At 41.5% G+C, this 17,426-nt stretch overlaps 1 protein-coding gene across 4 annotated transcripts in view; it reads right to left on the reverse strand.

The window, feature by feature from the left end:
- Window positions 1-2,944: 2,944 nt before the first annotated feature.
- sltm (SAFB like transcription modulator) overlaps window positions 2,945-17,426 on the reverse strand; it is a 50,707-nt gene continuing 36,225 nt past the window's right edge. For all 4 annotated transcript variants that reach the window (XM_033050292.1, XM_033050294.1, XM_033050296.1 and 1 more), the window contains 5 exons: window positions 15,151-15,291; window positions 10,508-10,885; window positions 9,430-9,577; window positions 8,969-9,135; window positions 2,945-3,994 (listed from right to left, as the gene is read on the reverse strand). In XM_033050292.1, coding sequence (XP_032906183.1) covers window positions 3,862-3,994; window positions 8,969-9,135; window positions 9,430-9,577; window positions 10,508-10,885; window positions 15,151-15,291 — 967 coding nt within the window. In that variant the 3' untranslated portion in view covers window positions 2,945-3,861. The remainder of the gene's footprint in view (window positions 3,995-8,968; window positions 9,136-9,429; window positions 9,578-10,507; window positions 10,886-15,150; window positions 15,292-17,426) is intronic.

Consider the following 17,426-nt stretch of genomic DNA (forward strand, 5'->3'; position numbering starts at 1 on the left):
ACATTTTTTATCAAATCCTTCTCTCCCCCCCAATAGTTTAAAAAAATGGCTTCTCACCCATAGAAGCAGCCCCAGCCCAGCCCCTGGTGAACGTTCCATCGTGTGATGTCACAATGCCCGATGCTCACAGATGTCCAATCGGAATGGAACCATTTACATATGCCTTTGCAGGAGCCCCAGCCCCTGGTGAACGTTCCATCGTGTGATGTCACAATGCCCAATGCTCAAAGACATTCTTGCCATAGAGGGAGTACAGAGAAGGTTCACCAGACTGATTCCTGGGATGTCAGGACTTTCATATGAACAAAGACTGGATAGACTCGGCTTGTACTCGCTAGATTTTAGAAGATTGAGGGGGTATCTTATAGAAACTTACAAAATTCTTAAGGGGTTGGACAGGCTAGATGCAGCAAGATTGTTCCAGATGTTGGGGAAGTCCAGAACAAGGGGTCACAGTTTAAGGATAAGGCGTAAATCTTTTATGACCGAGATGAGAAAAACATTTTTCACACAGAGAGTGGAATTCACTGGCACAGAAGGTAGTTGAGGCCAGTTCATTGGCTATATTTAAGAGGGAGTTAGATGTGGCCCTTGTGGCTAAAGGGATCAGGGGGTATGGAGAGAAGGCAGGTACAGGATACTGAGTTGGATGATCAGCCATGACCATATTGAATGGTTGTGCAGCCTCGAAGGGCCGAATGGCCTACTCCTGCACTTAATTTCTGTTTCGCTCTCCTCACCCCTCTCCCACCCATCCCTCTCCCCACCCCCCTTCCCTCTCTACCCCACACCCTTCCCTCTCTCCACCCGCCCCCTTCCTCCTACCCGTCACTCCCCCTACCTCTCCTCCTCCCTCCCCACTCTTCCACCTCCACTCTCCCTCCCCACTCTTTCCCCTCTCCCCCCACCCCTCCCTCCACATCCACCCCATCCCCCTCTCTCACCCCCAACTCCACTCTCCTTTCCCTCCCAAATCTGTCCCGTTTCCTCCTCCTCCTCTTCTCATCCCCCTCCCCCCACCTGTGTGTTTGGGGGGTGGTTAATGTGAGTATGATGCCGCAGCCCCCCACCCCCCCCTCAAACGCCGTTGGGGATACAGACCCAACGGGTCTGCACTTGGTCTAGTTATTATATAAAACTGTGTGCCTGCCGCCGTGTGGCGGCTGCCTTTCTTCCTTTTGATTCGTTCCACCGTGTGATGTCACAATGCCCAATGCTCAAAGACATTCTTGCCATAGAGGGAGTACATAGAAGGTTCACCAGACTGATTCCTGGGATGTCAGGACTTTCATATGAAGAAAGACTGGATAGACTCGGCTTGTACTCGCTAGATTTTAGAAGATTGAGGGGGGATCTTATAGAAACCGATGTTGGGGAAGTCCAGAACAAGGGGTCACAGTTTAAGGATAAGGGGGAAATCTTTTAGGACCGAGATGAGAAAAACATTTTTCACACAGAGAGTGGTGAATCTCTGGAATTCACTGCCACAGAAGGTAGTTGAGACCTGTTCATTGGCTATATTTAAGAGGGAGTTAGATGTGGCCCTAGTGGCTAAAGGGATCAGGGGGTGTGGAGATAAGGCAGGTACAGGATACTGAGTTGGATGATCAGCCATGATCATATTGACTGGAGGCGCAGGCTCGAAGGGCCGAATGGCCTACTCCTGCACCTAATTTCTGTTTCTAAGTTTCCCTCTTCTCACCCCTCTCCGTCCCCCACCCCTTCACTCTCTACCCTCTCCCCTTCCCTCTCTCCCCCTCTTCCACCACTCCCCCTACCTCCCCACTCTTCCACCTCTCCCCCCTCCCTCCCCACTCTTTCCCCCCTCCACGCTTACCCTTCTCCTCCTCTCCGTCCCCATCCCTCCACCTCACATCTCTCTCCCCTCCCCATCCCGCTCATCCTCCCTCTTCCACGTCATTCTCTCCCCTTCCCCCTCTCACGCCTCCCTCCCACTCTTCCCTCTCCCCTTCCCCCCCTCCTCCCTATTCCCCCCCCCTCCCCCACATCTCTCTCCCCATCCCCCTCTCTCACCACCTACCCCGTTCTCCTTTCCCTCCCAAATCTGTCCCGTTTCCTCCTCCTCCTCCTCTCCCCTCCCCTCACCTGTGTGTTTGGGGGGTGGTTAATGTGAGTGTGATGCCTCAGCCCCCCCCCCCCGCAAACGCAGTTGGGGAAACAGACCCAACGGGTCTGCACTTGGTCTAGTTACAAATAAGAGGCAAATAAATGATGGTTCTTTGTCTCATACATAACGGAGGGCACTGTATGTATGGTAATTGCTACTGCAATGTTTATTTCTTTTGGATTTGGCATATGGTTATGACCATGTTCAGGTAGCTGGAACCCACATTGATTTTCAATGAACAACTTTTTAACTTATTTGTTGGTTGAGGATGTTGGCAATGATTTTCCCCGTGCTGGGATTCATCAGTAGTTAGCAGAGTCAGCTTTGTCTCCTATCCTGATGGTCATAATAACAGTACCTTTGAGGCATCACAGCTTGTCCTCCTGATGTGGCCGTTAACTTTGCAAGTTTGTGATTAAAGTTACTCCAATTCATTTTCAAGTATCAGTCTGGGCACCACCAGCGGCAGTGTTATTTTTTGGTAATGTAGCTTTGGACTGCTTGTTGATCAGCAGTGGCAGCAAGGCTGGACTGTGCAGGTTACAGTGGAAAGGAGTCAAGAACAACAAAGGAGAAATTCTTCAAAGTGCTCTCTTCACAGTGCAGTGAGAGAATACGTTTAGCACCAGTGACCGGGATGAATTTCTGAGAAGTTAACTTTAGAGATGTTATTTAAACATAACAGATGCATAATATTATTTCAGGAAAACCTAGAGCCCATTTATTTGATTATATCCACATCAATAATTTATAGTTTGTGAATCAAAATCTTTTAGCAAAGCAGGAAAGGGGAATAAAAAGTAACTTAAATTCAAATAATGTCATGAGGATTTATTGCAAAATCTAAGCATACATCTTTCTAGCATCAATGCCACATTCATACAGGTGAACTTGTACAGAACAATCCTTTGAGGAAAAACTAATATTTTAAACTGTGACTGGTAAATGTAGAAAATTAATTCTCAATAAATATGCTATTTTGCAAAAAGATGGAGCCTGCAATTTCTCCCTGTGTCCTGTTTGTTAATGTAGAATGAGTTAACTACATTACTTAAGATAGAGAATTGCACAATTGTCAACTAAGTTTTGAATAATTGACCATACAGTGGAGCCTCAGTTATCTGTGCTTCCTTTATGCATTTCTCAATTATTCATGGAATTCCAATTACAGTTTATAAATTAATCTTTCAAATCATTCTCGATTCAGCTGCGTTTATGAGTGGTTACGTCTTTGGGTTAATCTTTATTACCCACAAAGCCAAAATTTAGGGGACAAGAAATGAAGAGTCAAGGCTACCAGAAACAAGATCTGCCCCACTTTTGGCTGAGATTTACGTGTTCTAGCAGGTTGATTAGGGCACCGGGAGGATACTCCAAAGCTCACTAAGAATAGAGCCTGTCAAACATCCAACTTCCATTATCCATGGAGAAGGAATTCCCCACCCAATCCCTGTACTAGCTGATAATTGGGGTTCCACTGTCGAGCTCTCTTCCAACACAAGACATTTACACAAATCAGATTGAAAATAAAAGTGACTTTTTTATTTTCTATAGCTGTACTGCTATAAAAAACAGCAAAAAGGTCAGTCATGAAATTATATATTTTTTAAAACAGACCTATTAATGTTCAAGAAAGGAAAAAAAGTGAAAACATAGTAGATTGTACAGGCTGAATATATCTACAAACACTAGGTAAATCTAAAAACAAGAACAGTCAGTTGCAAACAACTGGATTAGAATCTTCGTGGAGCACCCCTTTTGAATGGCTTAAAACGAGCATCTGATCCATGCAGTCCTTTGGAGCCTGAAACATTGCCTCCTTGCATTGTGTTGTTGGTGATCTGCACAATTCTGTTTGCCACAGGACTATAGTGGGCAATGAGAAAACACAGTAAGAAACATTTGAAGCCAACACTGGCTAAAATCTCAAACTACTCCTGTATCAGAAAACTATGGCCATCATTTTAAGAAGGAACTTAGCAACATATTTGTCAGAACAGATTTTGAATATAAAATTAATGTCAGTGTAAACAGTCTGAAATGAAAATTAAACAACTTTTGAGTTGCTACAATCTACACGACTTTACCATCTAAATAATGCTGTCATAAATAAAACTCAACACTAAGCCTAGAAAGCAAATGAATGCATTAGAAAGCCATCACTAGACCTCATAATTGTGTGGCAGAAACAAAATATATTCATAACAGCACTTTACTCCTTTTGAAAAGCAAAAGTGTCATGCTTCCGACATGAACCGGTAATTAAATGGAATGCTTTTGTTTGAAGTTCTGAATGTGGAGAAGCATGGCCAATTTATCTATCAAATAAATACTATTTGTAGAATGATAGTGAACCCATAAATTGCAAACTTGGCTTTGTGTTGGTTTCATCAACATTCAGTGTAAAACCTTCCAAAGTTGAAAAGGTGGAAGAAACAAGTCTAAATAAATTAGAATATTAAAGATATATAGAAAATTATCTAAAGACAATTGTCTACATGTTAAAAGATTAGAGTAAGAAGGACAAATATATGCTTATGGCCTTAAAACACATTTAAAGAAATATAGCATTCACCTTAAAAATATTGACCATGGACTGATGGCATTTAGATTTCCCAGAGGTATGTCTGGGTTCCAAGAGTTTAATTCTACTCATTGAAAGGCAATTCAAGGGGAAATTAAAGAGAACCAGCAAGATGGAGATAAATCATTTTTAGAAACTGAAGAGTCTATAAGGAGCATCATAGTTTGAAACATTAGCTAAGGTTTCAGAAACAAAAATAAGAAAGACTTGTACATGGAGAATGAAAGGACGGTAATTTACAATCAGAGATCGATAGAGTTGTTAACCAAATCAATTGTGAATGGTGTATTAGCTGAAGCAGCTAAATAGAAACCCATTCCACATTGATCATAATTTCTTAAGCATAATTGGTTTAGTGAATTAATTTTGAGTAGTTTCAACTCGGGTTCAAATTAATGGGCTAAAAGTTCTAAAAAATTGAAGGAAATACTACCCATGTTACAAAAATGTGGAACAAATTACATTTAGAAAAAACTGCAGCCTTTAGTGGTTCATGATTCAACAATATTAAGCAAGGATTTGTAGACCATCCAGTTAAAGGAACACAAATCCGTATCCAGTTTAAATTATCTAAGCTCCTCCTAGGAACCAACAGCTCCTGCTCCTAGCATGCTCAGCAGTTTTATACTACTCCTTGCATGCTCAGAAAGATTCTTAGAAACCTCTGGGTTAAGTTGCAAAATCCAAACCCATTTGTTTGTGCTGAAACCAGACTCCCTTTGCTCCCTCACAGATCCTTCAAAGAAACAGATTTTAAAAGGCTGAAAAATCTTTTACTTGGCTGGGCCTACACATCTTTTCCCTAGGAACGCTCGAATCGGTACTACTGTACTTATCAATATGAAATTGGAACTTGGGCAGAAGAACTCAACAAAAGGTGTTGATTCTTTAGACTTGTTTCTAAATATAAATCATAATACACAAAGTCTAGAAAAGGAAAAAAATCCTGTGTTTAGTCATCTTTCAATTTAGCTTCCTGATGACTCAGTAACTACATATCAGGATACAAAAGAACAAGGTCCAAGTTAAAATTAACCAATCTCCAATGGATTAGCAAAAAGATCACTTGCATGCCTTATGCAAGGCTAAACAAAAATGCTGGTTACAGCTCTTGCTTAACACAATCCAGTCACCCAAACTAGTAAAGTCAACAAGTATTTAGCCAAGGTCAAGATTTAGCGTGCTGAAGTTAGCTTTAGCTATTTATGTTATCCATAAAATTAAAAGCAAGTGACAGAATTTGGTTACCAGGAAATGTTTCAATACAGCAGATGAGGGAAACCCACCCTGCTCATCAGGCTAGTGGTGTCAAAGTATAACATTCACACCAAACCCTTCAACTGAATTTCTATTGTCAAATTTGAGACCTGCGATATGAATTACCATTGTACTCATACACTGTCCTCCCTCAACTCAATTACAACATAATGTATAATATGCTTGAACTTGTTTGTATCTCATCATTAATTTATGAATCTTGCGATACACAGAAATAATGTAAAGCTCCTATAAAGCAGGAAAATATTGTGGGCTTTTCAATTCAAAAGTTTGGTTTGGATAACAATCAAAGTTTTTAAATGAGTGCCTTAAAAGAGAAAGAGGATAGTGAGGTGAAAGGGCTCCGGGAAGAAATGTCAGTGTTTCGATTCTTGGCGGGTGCCTGGAATTAGTTGCTGGGGTGAAGCCAGATACAATAGTAACGTTTAAAGAGGCTTTTTAGATGGACACTTGATAGGCAGGGAATAGAGTGATAGGGATAATGTGCAGGCGGAGGAGATGATTTTAACTTGGCATTTTGGTCTAGGCCCTGGCACTTGTGGCATGATTGTTATTTACTACTTATCGTATTGTCTAAGTCTTGTCCTGGTCTTGCTATACATATATGAATAGCTTCATTATTTTATTTTGACGAGCTGCAAATAAAACTTAGTTTCAAATCAGCCCCCACTTCAGCCATTATGTTGAGAGGTCAATAATGAAGTATTAACCTCATTACTTTGTTGACAAGGCATATTATACCTCAACTATGTCCATTACCACCATCTTCAGGAATTTATGAATGTTGATTCCAAAGACCTTCTGTACCTCTACACTACTTGGCAGTTATTGCCATTTTGCCCTCCTCTAATGAATTTGATCACACTGAACAATAGAACGAGGTCATTTTATTGCCCACTTTGAGTACATTGATGCCTTATACTACTTTCTGCCTGTGCATAACGCTGTAATATTTGCATCAATTACAACTTGAAGTCATGACTGTCCCCTTCCCCAATCTTTCAGGTATTAATGATCTCTATTATAAATTCAACATCAAGCCAGATGGAATATCACTGTAAACACATTACTCAACATCCTTAAATCATTACCTTTCCCTTTCTCATACTAAATGAATTTTATTTGCATTTATCCATTGTATTTCATTGTCTTCAACTATTCTGAGCATCGACCATGTTCAAACTTGGCCAAAACGACAATGAAATCTGCACAGCCTATGTCAAGCACAAAGTCTCACTGATCTTCTTTTTAAGCTCCTAAAAATATTCTATTGATAGCCAAATACCTTCCTTTACAGCACCATGTAGGCTGCCCTCAAATAATCTTTCTGTGGGTCTTATACTGTGCTGGTTTAACCTCTAATAATTTGTCCATTACTGATAGACTTGTAATCTCTCAATTTATCCTTTTGTGGGGATGATGCGGTGTAGCAGCACTTGAGAAACAAGAGGGTCAGGAACAGAAGCTTGGGGAAAACGAAAGGTCACAATTGGATGTCCAACAAGGGTGGAAAGGCACTGGAGGAGAGTGCAGTCAAACACAACAGTGGTTATAGCTGGATTGATAAGGACAAGGAGGAATATAGGTGATGTAAATGTAAGATTTCCAGTGTCTCAAGCCTCAACAAGATAAAAGCACAGTTCATGGTTGGTGGCAGTTGCAAAATATTAAGCTTGTGCGAAGAAATGCGCTGGAATAAAATACAAGCAAATAGGCTGCCAACAAATTACAGCCATCAAAATCAAGACTATACAAAAGACAAAGTGCTAGAGTAACTCAGTGGCAGGCAGCATCTCTGGAGGATATGGATAGGCAGTGTTTCAGGTCAAGACACTGGTTTGGGCTACTTGGAGGGGGGGGGGGGGGAAGAGAAGAGCTGGCAAAGAGGTTGAGGCAGAGCAACACAAATGATAGGTGTAGGAAGAAAATACTGGTTTAAACCGAAGATAGACAAAAAAGTGGGAGTAACTCACTGAGACAGCCAGCATCTCTGGAGAAAAGGAATAGGTGACGTTTTGGGTTGACACCCTTCTATAGGTGTTTTTAGGTGATGGGAGATGGGTGGACAAAGGCTAGAGATGAAAAGGAGATAAAAGGTTGCCAGATAAGGAGAGAAGGAGTGAAATGTAAAGCCAGAGGGAGAGGTATAGGTGGAAGGGGATGCAAAGGAGGGGAAAGGGTGTGTGGTGGGGGAAATAGTGGCTGAAATGGGTGTGCACTGGGGTGGAATGGTGGGTGTTACTTTCCAATTTGTGAACTCAATGTTCATACTGTTGGGTAGTAAGCTATCAAAGTAGAATATGGGGAAAAGAAAACAATTCCTAGTTTGCGCGAACCCTCTCTCGGGCAATGGAGGACACACAGTACAGAAACGTCAGCATGCGAATGGGAAGGGGAGTTAGACAGGAGGCGGAAAATCATTCGAGTGATATCGTTTTTCTAGCCCCGTCTCTTCCAAGATGCATTGCATAATTCAACGGGCCAATTAAGGAAAATAACAATAATTATATACCCTGCAATTAAGTAAAACTGTATAGAATGCTCATATTCAGAAGTTATTTTATATTACAATGGCATCAAGGCATAAAAATAGAAGCAATATACATTATTAGTTGAGAATGGTTTTAATGTACTGGAAACAAGTTATTTTAAATACCGCAAAACAAAAGTTTAACGTAATTATGCCAATATAGATACAATTATCATCCCCATAACATTTGACTAATGATTGAAAAACGTTCTTCCTGGATTTGCATTCTTTGCTGTTACTATGAATAGCTAATAGGCATCACAAAAGCACTTATTCAAATAAAAACCAAAACAATTAACAGACTTAATTCAAATAGGCTGTCAGAAAGAGCAAGTCTGTTAAAATATAAAAACAGTCAAAAGTGCAATACCGTACAGAATATTAGATTTACAATAGATGTTCTAAATTACAGGCAACCAGAATCGCTGACAGAATGCAACTTCAGTACCTGGACGGTGGCATCATGCCAGAACCCCGCGGGTCACTCATTCGTCGCACGTCTTGATATCCAGCGCTTTGAGAACTGGGTCCAGAATGCCAACTGCTCCGTTGTCCTTCCGCATCTCGCCCATGACGTGCTATCACTACATGCCGGTTTTCATGATAATGGGATGCCTGGGAAGAGGATGCAGACACAAGATATAATTCAAATTAATTAATTGGATTATTTTTGCTCCTCACAAAATTACATCCTTTAAATTTCTACCAGTAGAAAATAAAATTTGATATTTCCCCACCTTGGCTTATGCATAACAATTGCATAACCACGACCCAAATGGAAATGTGTTTGATAACATTACTCACAAGATCATAAATAAAATACCATAATTTAAAGTTTAAAGGAAATTATGCAGAATAAAGCTACTCCTCGTGCATCATCCAACAAGACCAATGAATTGTGTTCTCTACCTGAGGATTATTGCTTCTGTCCCCAATAGATGACCTTCCTCCATCTCGGCTGCTGTACCCAGCCATACCGCTGTGACCACTTGGTGGGCCACTTCGTATATTCTGCCCAGACCTCTCTGGCCGTACACGCTCTCTCTCTCTTGAATTCCTTAAATGTGAAAAATTGGTTGATATTTTTCCATGATTTCAAATCCAATTGGTTAATATCAGTGTTAGAAAATGAATATTCCACAAATAAACCAGAAAAAGTTCAAAACTAGCCAACAGATAAGCAAAAGGACACAAAGTGCTGGATTAACTCAGCAGGTCAGGCAGCATCTCTGGAGAACAAGGATTGTGACATTTCGGGTCAGGATCCTTCTGAAGGATCCCGACCCAAAACGTCATCTATTTCTCCAGAGATAGACACAAAATGCTGGAGTAACTCAGTGGGATCGGCAGCATTTCCAGATAGAAGGAATGGGTGATGTTTCGGGTCGAGTGGCCGCCTGATACGTTGAATTACTCCAGCACTTTGTCCTTTTGTATAACACAGCATCTGCAGTTCCGAGTTTCTACATACTAAAAGATAAGCAATACAGGATCAGCACTTTCTATCCTTTTGTATAAACTAGCAGTTGCAGTTCCTTATTTTTACATGCTACAAGACAAACTTTTAAAAACACCCCACCAGTTTCCAGTACTGGGAGGATAATGATCCCAATTAACAAAGAATTCAGAGTTAAATCTTCAATGCCCCAGTGAAGCTCTCAATTCCGAGTTTGAAATTAAATCCTTATTACAGCAATTGCAATGAATTATTGTATGTAAACCCATGAAGGCAAATGTCCAGTCAGTTACTACATCTATATATATGCAATGTTTTTGCTGAAGATATATTGGGCTTAGATTTCTGACATATGAAATCACTTAAAAAAAAATTCTAAATATTTTTTTAAATAAGACATTGTCATTGCAGAATGTGCAAAGGGAATCCTGGATATTACTTATATTAATGTATATAAGTATATACATTATTGTATATACTTGTATACATAATGTATATTAATGTATATAATGTAAAACATTTCAACATTACCTCAATTCACGTTTCGTAGAGGTTAAACCTCCACTTGGCTTCCAACCACTGGGTCTAGAAGAATTATGACTTGGTCGACTGTGCTGGACTCCATGGTTATCAATCCGAGCTCTATCAGGGAAGCTTCTTGATGGTGACATCTTTTCCAGATGTCCCCTGGTGCCTCCAGACCGATCCTCAATTGTTACAGTTCGACGGTCATCGCGATCCCGAATTTCTCTACGCTCATTATTTCCATGAAGTTCATTTCGCTGTTGAGAACTTGGTCTTCTGGAATCATTATAGGGTTTTGGATACCTGTTATAAGTAGGATCCTCTCTGTTTCTACCAGAACGATTCTTTTTCCCATCTCCTTGATTGTTATAACGATCTCCCCGTCTGTTGAAGAGTAACATCATGTATTAGTTTCATGAACGAGCTGCCTTCATTCAATAACATGGACGCAACACATGCTTGTTGAAAATCATCAACACAGGAGTATCCCGACTATGCTTAGTCCCCTGCTCTATTCTCTTTGTACCCATAACCATGTAGTCAGACACAACTCCAATAACATCTTTAAATTTGCTGACAATACCACCACTTGGTACAGCACCGGTCCGCACTACTAGTGAGCAAGCTGACGAAGATGCAGGTGGATGCTCCATTGGTTTCCTGGATTACCAACTACATGGCTGGACGAACACAGTATGTCAGGCTACAGAACTGTGTCTCAGACATGGTAGTGAGCAACACAGGGGCCCCACAGGGGACAGTCCTCTCTCTCCCTTCTTGTTCACCATCTACATCTCGGACGTCAGATATGACTCCGTCTCCTGCCACCTGCAGAAGTTTTCGGATGATTTTGCAATTGTGGGCTGCATCAGTGAGGGGAGAGAAGCTGAATACAGAGGTGTAGTCAACGGCTTTGTTGAGTGGTGTGGACTGAATCACCTGCAGCTGAACACTGATAAGACAAAGGAGTTAGTGGTGGACTTTAGGAGGAGAGAAACACTCCTGTCCCCCGTCTCCATCAATGGAGTGGATGTGCAGTTTACCAAGGAGTACAAATACCTTGGAGTTTATCTGGACAGTAAACTGGACTGGTCCAGGAAAGCCGAGGCCCTCTACAAGAAGGGACAGAGCCGGCTGTACTTTTTGAGAGGGCTCCACTCCTTCAACGTCTGCAGTAAGATGCTGTAGATGTTCTACCAATCGGTGGTGGCCGGTGCCATCTTCTTCTCTGTCGTGTGCTGGGGCAGCAGGGCAAAGGCCGCGGACACCAACAGGATTAGCAAGCTCATCAACAAGGCTGGCTCTGCACTGGGGGGAGAGTTGGATTCATGGGAGGTGATCTTGGAGGGGAGGATGCTCCACAAACTGTGGAGCATCTTGGGCATTACAGCTCACCCCCTCCATGACACACTGGTCAACCCGAGGTGCACCTTCAGCAAGACTCGTTCCATCAAGATGCATTACAGAATGCCACAGGAGATCCTATTTCCCTGTGGCTATCAAATGGTACAACTCTTCTGTCTTCACTAAGGAAGACATAAATAATCTGCCGGAAATAGCAGGGGACCGGGGGTCAAATGAGATGGAGGAACTGTGTGAAATCCAGGTTAGCCGGGAAGTGGTGTTAGGTAAATTGAATGGATTAAAGGCCGATAAATCCCCAGGGCCAGATAGGCTGCATCCCAGAGTACTTAAGGAAGTAGCCCCAGAAATAGTGGATGCATTAGTGATAATTTTTCAAAACTCTTTAGATTCTGGAGTAGTTCCTGAGGATTGGAGGGTAGCTAATGTAACACCACTTTTTAAAAAGGGAGGGAGAGAGAAAACGGGGAATTACAGACCAGTTAGTCTAACGCCGGTAGTGGGGAAACTGCTACAATCAGTTATTAAAGATGGGATAGCAGCACATTTGGAAAGTGGTGAAATCATTGGACAAAATCAGCATGGATGTAATTGATGTAATCACAAAGAAAGCACATCAACACCTCTAGTTCCTCAGATGATTGAAGAGGTCTAGTATGTTGACTAATACTTTATTAAACCTCTACAGGTTCAGAGTAGAGAACATACTAATTGGTTGCATCATAGCTTGATTCAGCAAATTGAAAGACCAGGAAGAAAGGAGATTACAGAGGGTGGTAGACAGTCACCAGTCTATCACGGGTACTGATCTTCCCATCATCAAAGGGATCTATAGAAAGTGCTGCCTTAAAAAAGCAACCAAAGGACATTCGGCCCCTCGAGCCAGCACCACCATTCAATGTGATCATGGCTGATCATCCACAATCAGTACCCCTTTCCTGCTTTCTCCCCATATCCCTTTCTCCCCATATCTTTAAAAGCTCTGTTTAGTTCTCTTGAAAGCATCCAGCAAACTAGCCTCCACTGCCCTCCGAGGCAGAGAATTCCACAGACTCACAACTCTGTGTGAAAAAGTTTTTCATCAGCTCCGTTCTAAATAGTTTACCCCTTATTCTTAAACTGTGGCCCCTGGTTCTGGACTTCCCCCAACATTGGAAACAAGTTTCCTGCCTCTTATATGTTTCAATAAGATACCCTCTCATCCTTCCAAATTCAGAGTATACAAGCCCAGCCACTCCATTCTATCAACATACAATACAATACAATATTTATTACATGTCATTTGAACCTCAGTGAGGCTCAAACGAAACTCCGTTTCCACAGCAATACAAACAAAGACAATTTCCTACAGACATACACACAATTCAATTTACAGAAACATGACAGTCCCGCCATCCCAGGAATTAACCTGGTGAACCTATGCTGCACTCCCTCAATAGCAAGAATAGCAAGCATTCTCGGACCCATGCCACCCTGGCCACACTCTTCCATTTTTCTATGTTTCTATTTCATTGGGAAGGTGGTACTGGAGCCTAACAATTTTCAACTTCTCTCTTTCATATACTGGGGGTCTCATCTTCACAATTATCAATCGCAGTTTTTAAACCCCAGTTCTATTCATAAAAACATATAAATTAGGAACAGGCTAAGGCCACTCAGACACCTCCTGGTCAGCTCTACCTTTTACTTAGATCATAACCAATCCAATTGTAACATCAACTCCACATTCATATTAATCGCTTGCTTTTCAATCAATCCACCCACCCATTTAAAAATATTCAAAAATATTGATTCCACTTGTTTTGAGGTACAGGGTTCCAAAGACATTCCCTCACAAGAGAAAGCGTCCTTTCCACATCCACCCTCTCAAAACGAGTCCATGTCATATGTTCCAACCAAGTCGCCTCTTACTTGTTAATCTGCAGCATATATGAATTTAGCTTGTCCAATTTTGCCCTCATAAAACATCCTGCCCAACCTTTTGACTCAAGAACCTTTTCTCCAGAGCTGCTGTCCGACCCACTGAGTTACTACAGCTTAGTGTCTATCTGCCCATTCTAGGTTTTAGTCTAGCAAGTCTAACATTTTGCAGATTAACATTTCCTCCCACTGATCCTCAAAACTGGCACCGTTCAAATTTGTGCGCTCAGTTCCCTGCTGTACTCCCTTGTACAGCCACGACTGCATGGCCATATACATTGCCAACTTGATCTTTTAAGTTTGCTGATGACAGCACTGTTGTTGGTGAGACAGTATACAGAAGGGGTAACTTTATGCCATAGCGTCAGAATAACAACCTAGTCCTTAAGGTGGTCCAGATCCCAAGCATCGTCTGCCCATCCCTTCACAGATGCAGCTTGACTTTGGTTTTCTGCAAAAGAGTTGCTTGCTGACCAAAGAAAGTGGGGATAGAGAGGGGAGAGTGAATACAATCCTGTCCTCGAAGGAGCTGCTAACGAGATGGTTGACAGCTTCACTTTCCTGGGCATCTATATCAGCAGCAAACCTAACCTGGTCCCTTCACACTGATGCAGTGATCAAGAAAGTGCATCAGTATATTGACATAGTCATTTGAGAAGATTTCACAAATCCAAAACGTTTCTCTCAAACTTCTAGAGATATTCTATAAAAATAATTCTGATGGGATGAATCTCAGCCTGGATGGCAAATGCTTGGCGCTTATCCTCCTGAAGCTGCAAATAGTGGCGACACAGCTCAGGTCCAACACAGGCTCATTACTTTTCCATCTTGGCTGTAATTTGCATCAGGAAGGCTGGAAGGATCGGCATGGATGCATGCCACCCTGGCCATTCTCTTTTCTCTTCTACTTTCCGAGTAAAGATACAGGAGCTTGAATGACCACATGTCCAGACTCAAGAACCGCTTCTTCCCTACAGTTATCCAATTGCTTAAGAAATCACTCTTTCACAGGCCCTCCCGGAGGTGCAGTCACATACTCTTACTCATTCAGTTATTACGTTGTTGCACTTCATTTATTTTTGTATTGCTTCCATACAAATGATAATCTTTGTACCAATTTGTTGTTTTACCTTCACTATTGTATTTATCATTATGTATAGTTTTCTCTATGGAGCTTCATGCAAACAAGGAATTTTATTGCACCAGGTGTACATGACAATAAACTAATCTGAATTTGTAGCTTCTTTTATGATAATTCCAATTGTTTCTCCCCCTTATCGGGAAAAAAAAGGGTTATTCAAATCAATTACACACCAACCTCAGATTTCATTTGATGCAGCCCAAAAAAATGGAAAGGCAGCACTCACCGATCAAATGCAGACGACACCCTGTGGTCAAAATCATTGTAACGGTTTGTGTCTTGGCGATTATATTCTGAACTTTGACTAAAACGGACATCATTGTCCATGGCCCTCCTTTTATGATCATTCCAATAGGGTTCATCACGCCTACATTTTATGACATTGAAAGATTTTTAATCACCATGGATATTCTAGCTTGGAAACATTTCTATCCAAAAACGTAATTAAGCATTACAGTAGGCATATGATTAAATGCAGTGCTAATTTCTACATTTACATAATTTGCACGTTATGGCAGTGTTAAAAGGTGGAAGATTCTAATCTTGAAATACGATCTACGGCTTACAACTTAACGAAATGCACTAAGATTTCCAGATTCGTATGGTTTCATTGAAGCTAGCAAAACAATAAGGAAAGGATACTAAAAGGAAAACATAAGCAAAGTGGTGGAGGAATTCAGCGGGTCAGGCAGCATCTCTTGCGTGAATGGGTCAGTCCTTTCTTTAGACTGCTGTGGGAATGGGAAAGAGAGAAAGCTGGGGGGAAAATGTAGGGGTGGGGGAAAAGCCTGACAAGTGATAAATGAATGATCGGCAGATGAACAGAGTAAGTGACAAAGGCTAGAGGTGAAATGGAAACAAAAGGAAAACAAAATGGGTTCAGATTTGAGACATTGCGTACTGGAGGCAGAGAGTCATACGGCAACTTAAACAATGTTTTCAAAAAGTCACAATGTGCTGGAGTAACTCAGTAGGTCAGATAGCATTTCTGGACGGGTGACTTTTCAGTTCACGATACTTTTTCAGAAGGGTCTGAACCTGAAAATTCACCTATCGTGTTCCCCAGAGATGATGCCTGACTCGCTGAGTTACTCGCAATTGTGCCGTTTGTTTGTAAACCAGCATCTATAGTTCTTTGTTTCTTTTGAAAACTTTAATTTGACATTTGGAATATTGAGTGCAGTTTTGATTGCGGAATTGCAGGGAGGATGTGGTCACTTTGGAGGAGTGCAAAGTTTATCAAGCTACTGTCTGGATTAGACGGTATTAGCTATAAGAAGCAGCTGGAGAAACTTGAATTATTTTCTCTGGGAAAGGAAAATGCTGAGGGTAACCTGATATATATTATAGTGATAGGAGACAAAGATAAAGTAGACAGTCAGAAGATTTAAGGGGCTGTCCCACTGCGGTGACCTAATTTGCGAGTTCTGGCGAGTTTGCCCTAGACTCATACTCGCAGCATGGTTGACACGAGGTCCTAGGAGGTCTTTGTAACACTCCTTCATGCTCGAGAATAGCCCCCACGTACTTGACGCCTCAGCTAGGTCGCGGCGTATTTTTCAACATGTTGAAAAATGCCCGCAAGTAAAAAAAGGTCGCCATGGAAAAAAATCGATACTTTTTTACTCGTAGGTCGGCATGTTATTTGTAGGTAATCGAGGGTAGTCGAAGGTAATCGAAGTTAGTCTTCAACATAGTCAAGGGAGGTCGAAGGAGGTCTTCTACATAGTCGAAGGTGGTCTTCAACATGACATTTTTTCAAACCCTCCAAAACTCTTCTAAACTCGCCAATTAGGTCGCCGCAGTGGGACAGCCCCTTTAAGGTCAGAGTATTAAAGTTTAAAGGATATGCATGGAACAAGTCTTTTTTTACAGAGTGGTAGCTGCCTGAAACGCAAGGCCATGGGTTGTGGTGAAAGGATACGATAGTGGCATTTAACAGGGTTTCAGATAGGCACATAAATATGCAGAGACTGGGGGAATATGGATCACAGGCAACAAGAGATAGGTTTAATTTGGCACCACACTTAGTATGGACATCATGGGCCAAAGGGTCTGTTTCCGTGTTGCACTGTTTTACATTCTAAACAAATGGGTCTTCATATTGCAATATGAGAATAAAGGATATTGCTAACAGCGATAACATCAGAGCTTGGGAATGAAATAAAGAAATACCACCAATGTATTGAAATTGATATAACTAAAAGGACAGGGGTGATAAGAAAATCCCAGTCCCAGTGGTGGCCATAAGGGAGAGCTGCCAAAAGGAGATCGTTGAGGCAGGTACTATAATAACATTTAATAAGACATTTGGACAGTTACATGGATTGGAAAGGTTTTGAACCATACACAGGGAGGTGGTACTCGTGTAGATGGGGCATCTTGGTCGGTATGGGCAGGTTTGGCTGAAGGCTCTGTTTCCATGCTGTGTGACGCAGATTTGACAACATCCTTTTCTGTAAATGGATTTTTAATGAACAGAACACTGTATATGTTTAGAAT

This window comes from Amblyraja radiata, chromosome 34, assembly GCF_010909765.2.
Source record: "Amblyraja radiata isolate CabotCenter1 chromosome 34, sAmbRad1.1.pri, whole genome shotgun sequence".
Lineage (NCBI taxonomy): Eukaryota > Metazoa > Chordata > Chondrichthyes > Rajiformes > Rajidae > Amblyraja > Amblyraja radiata.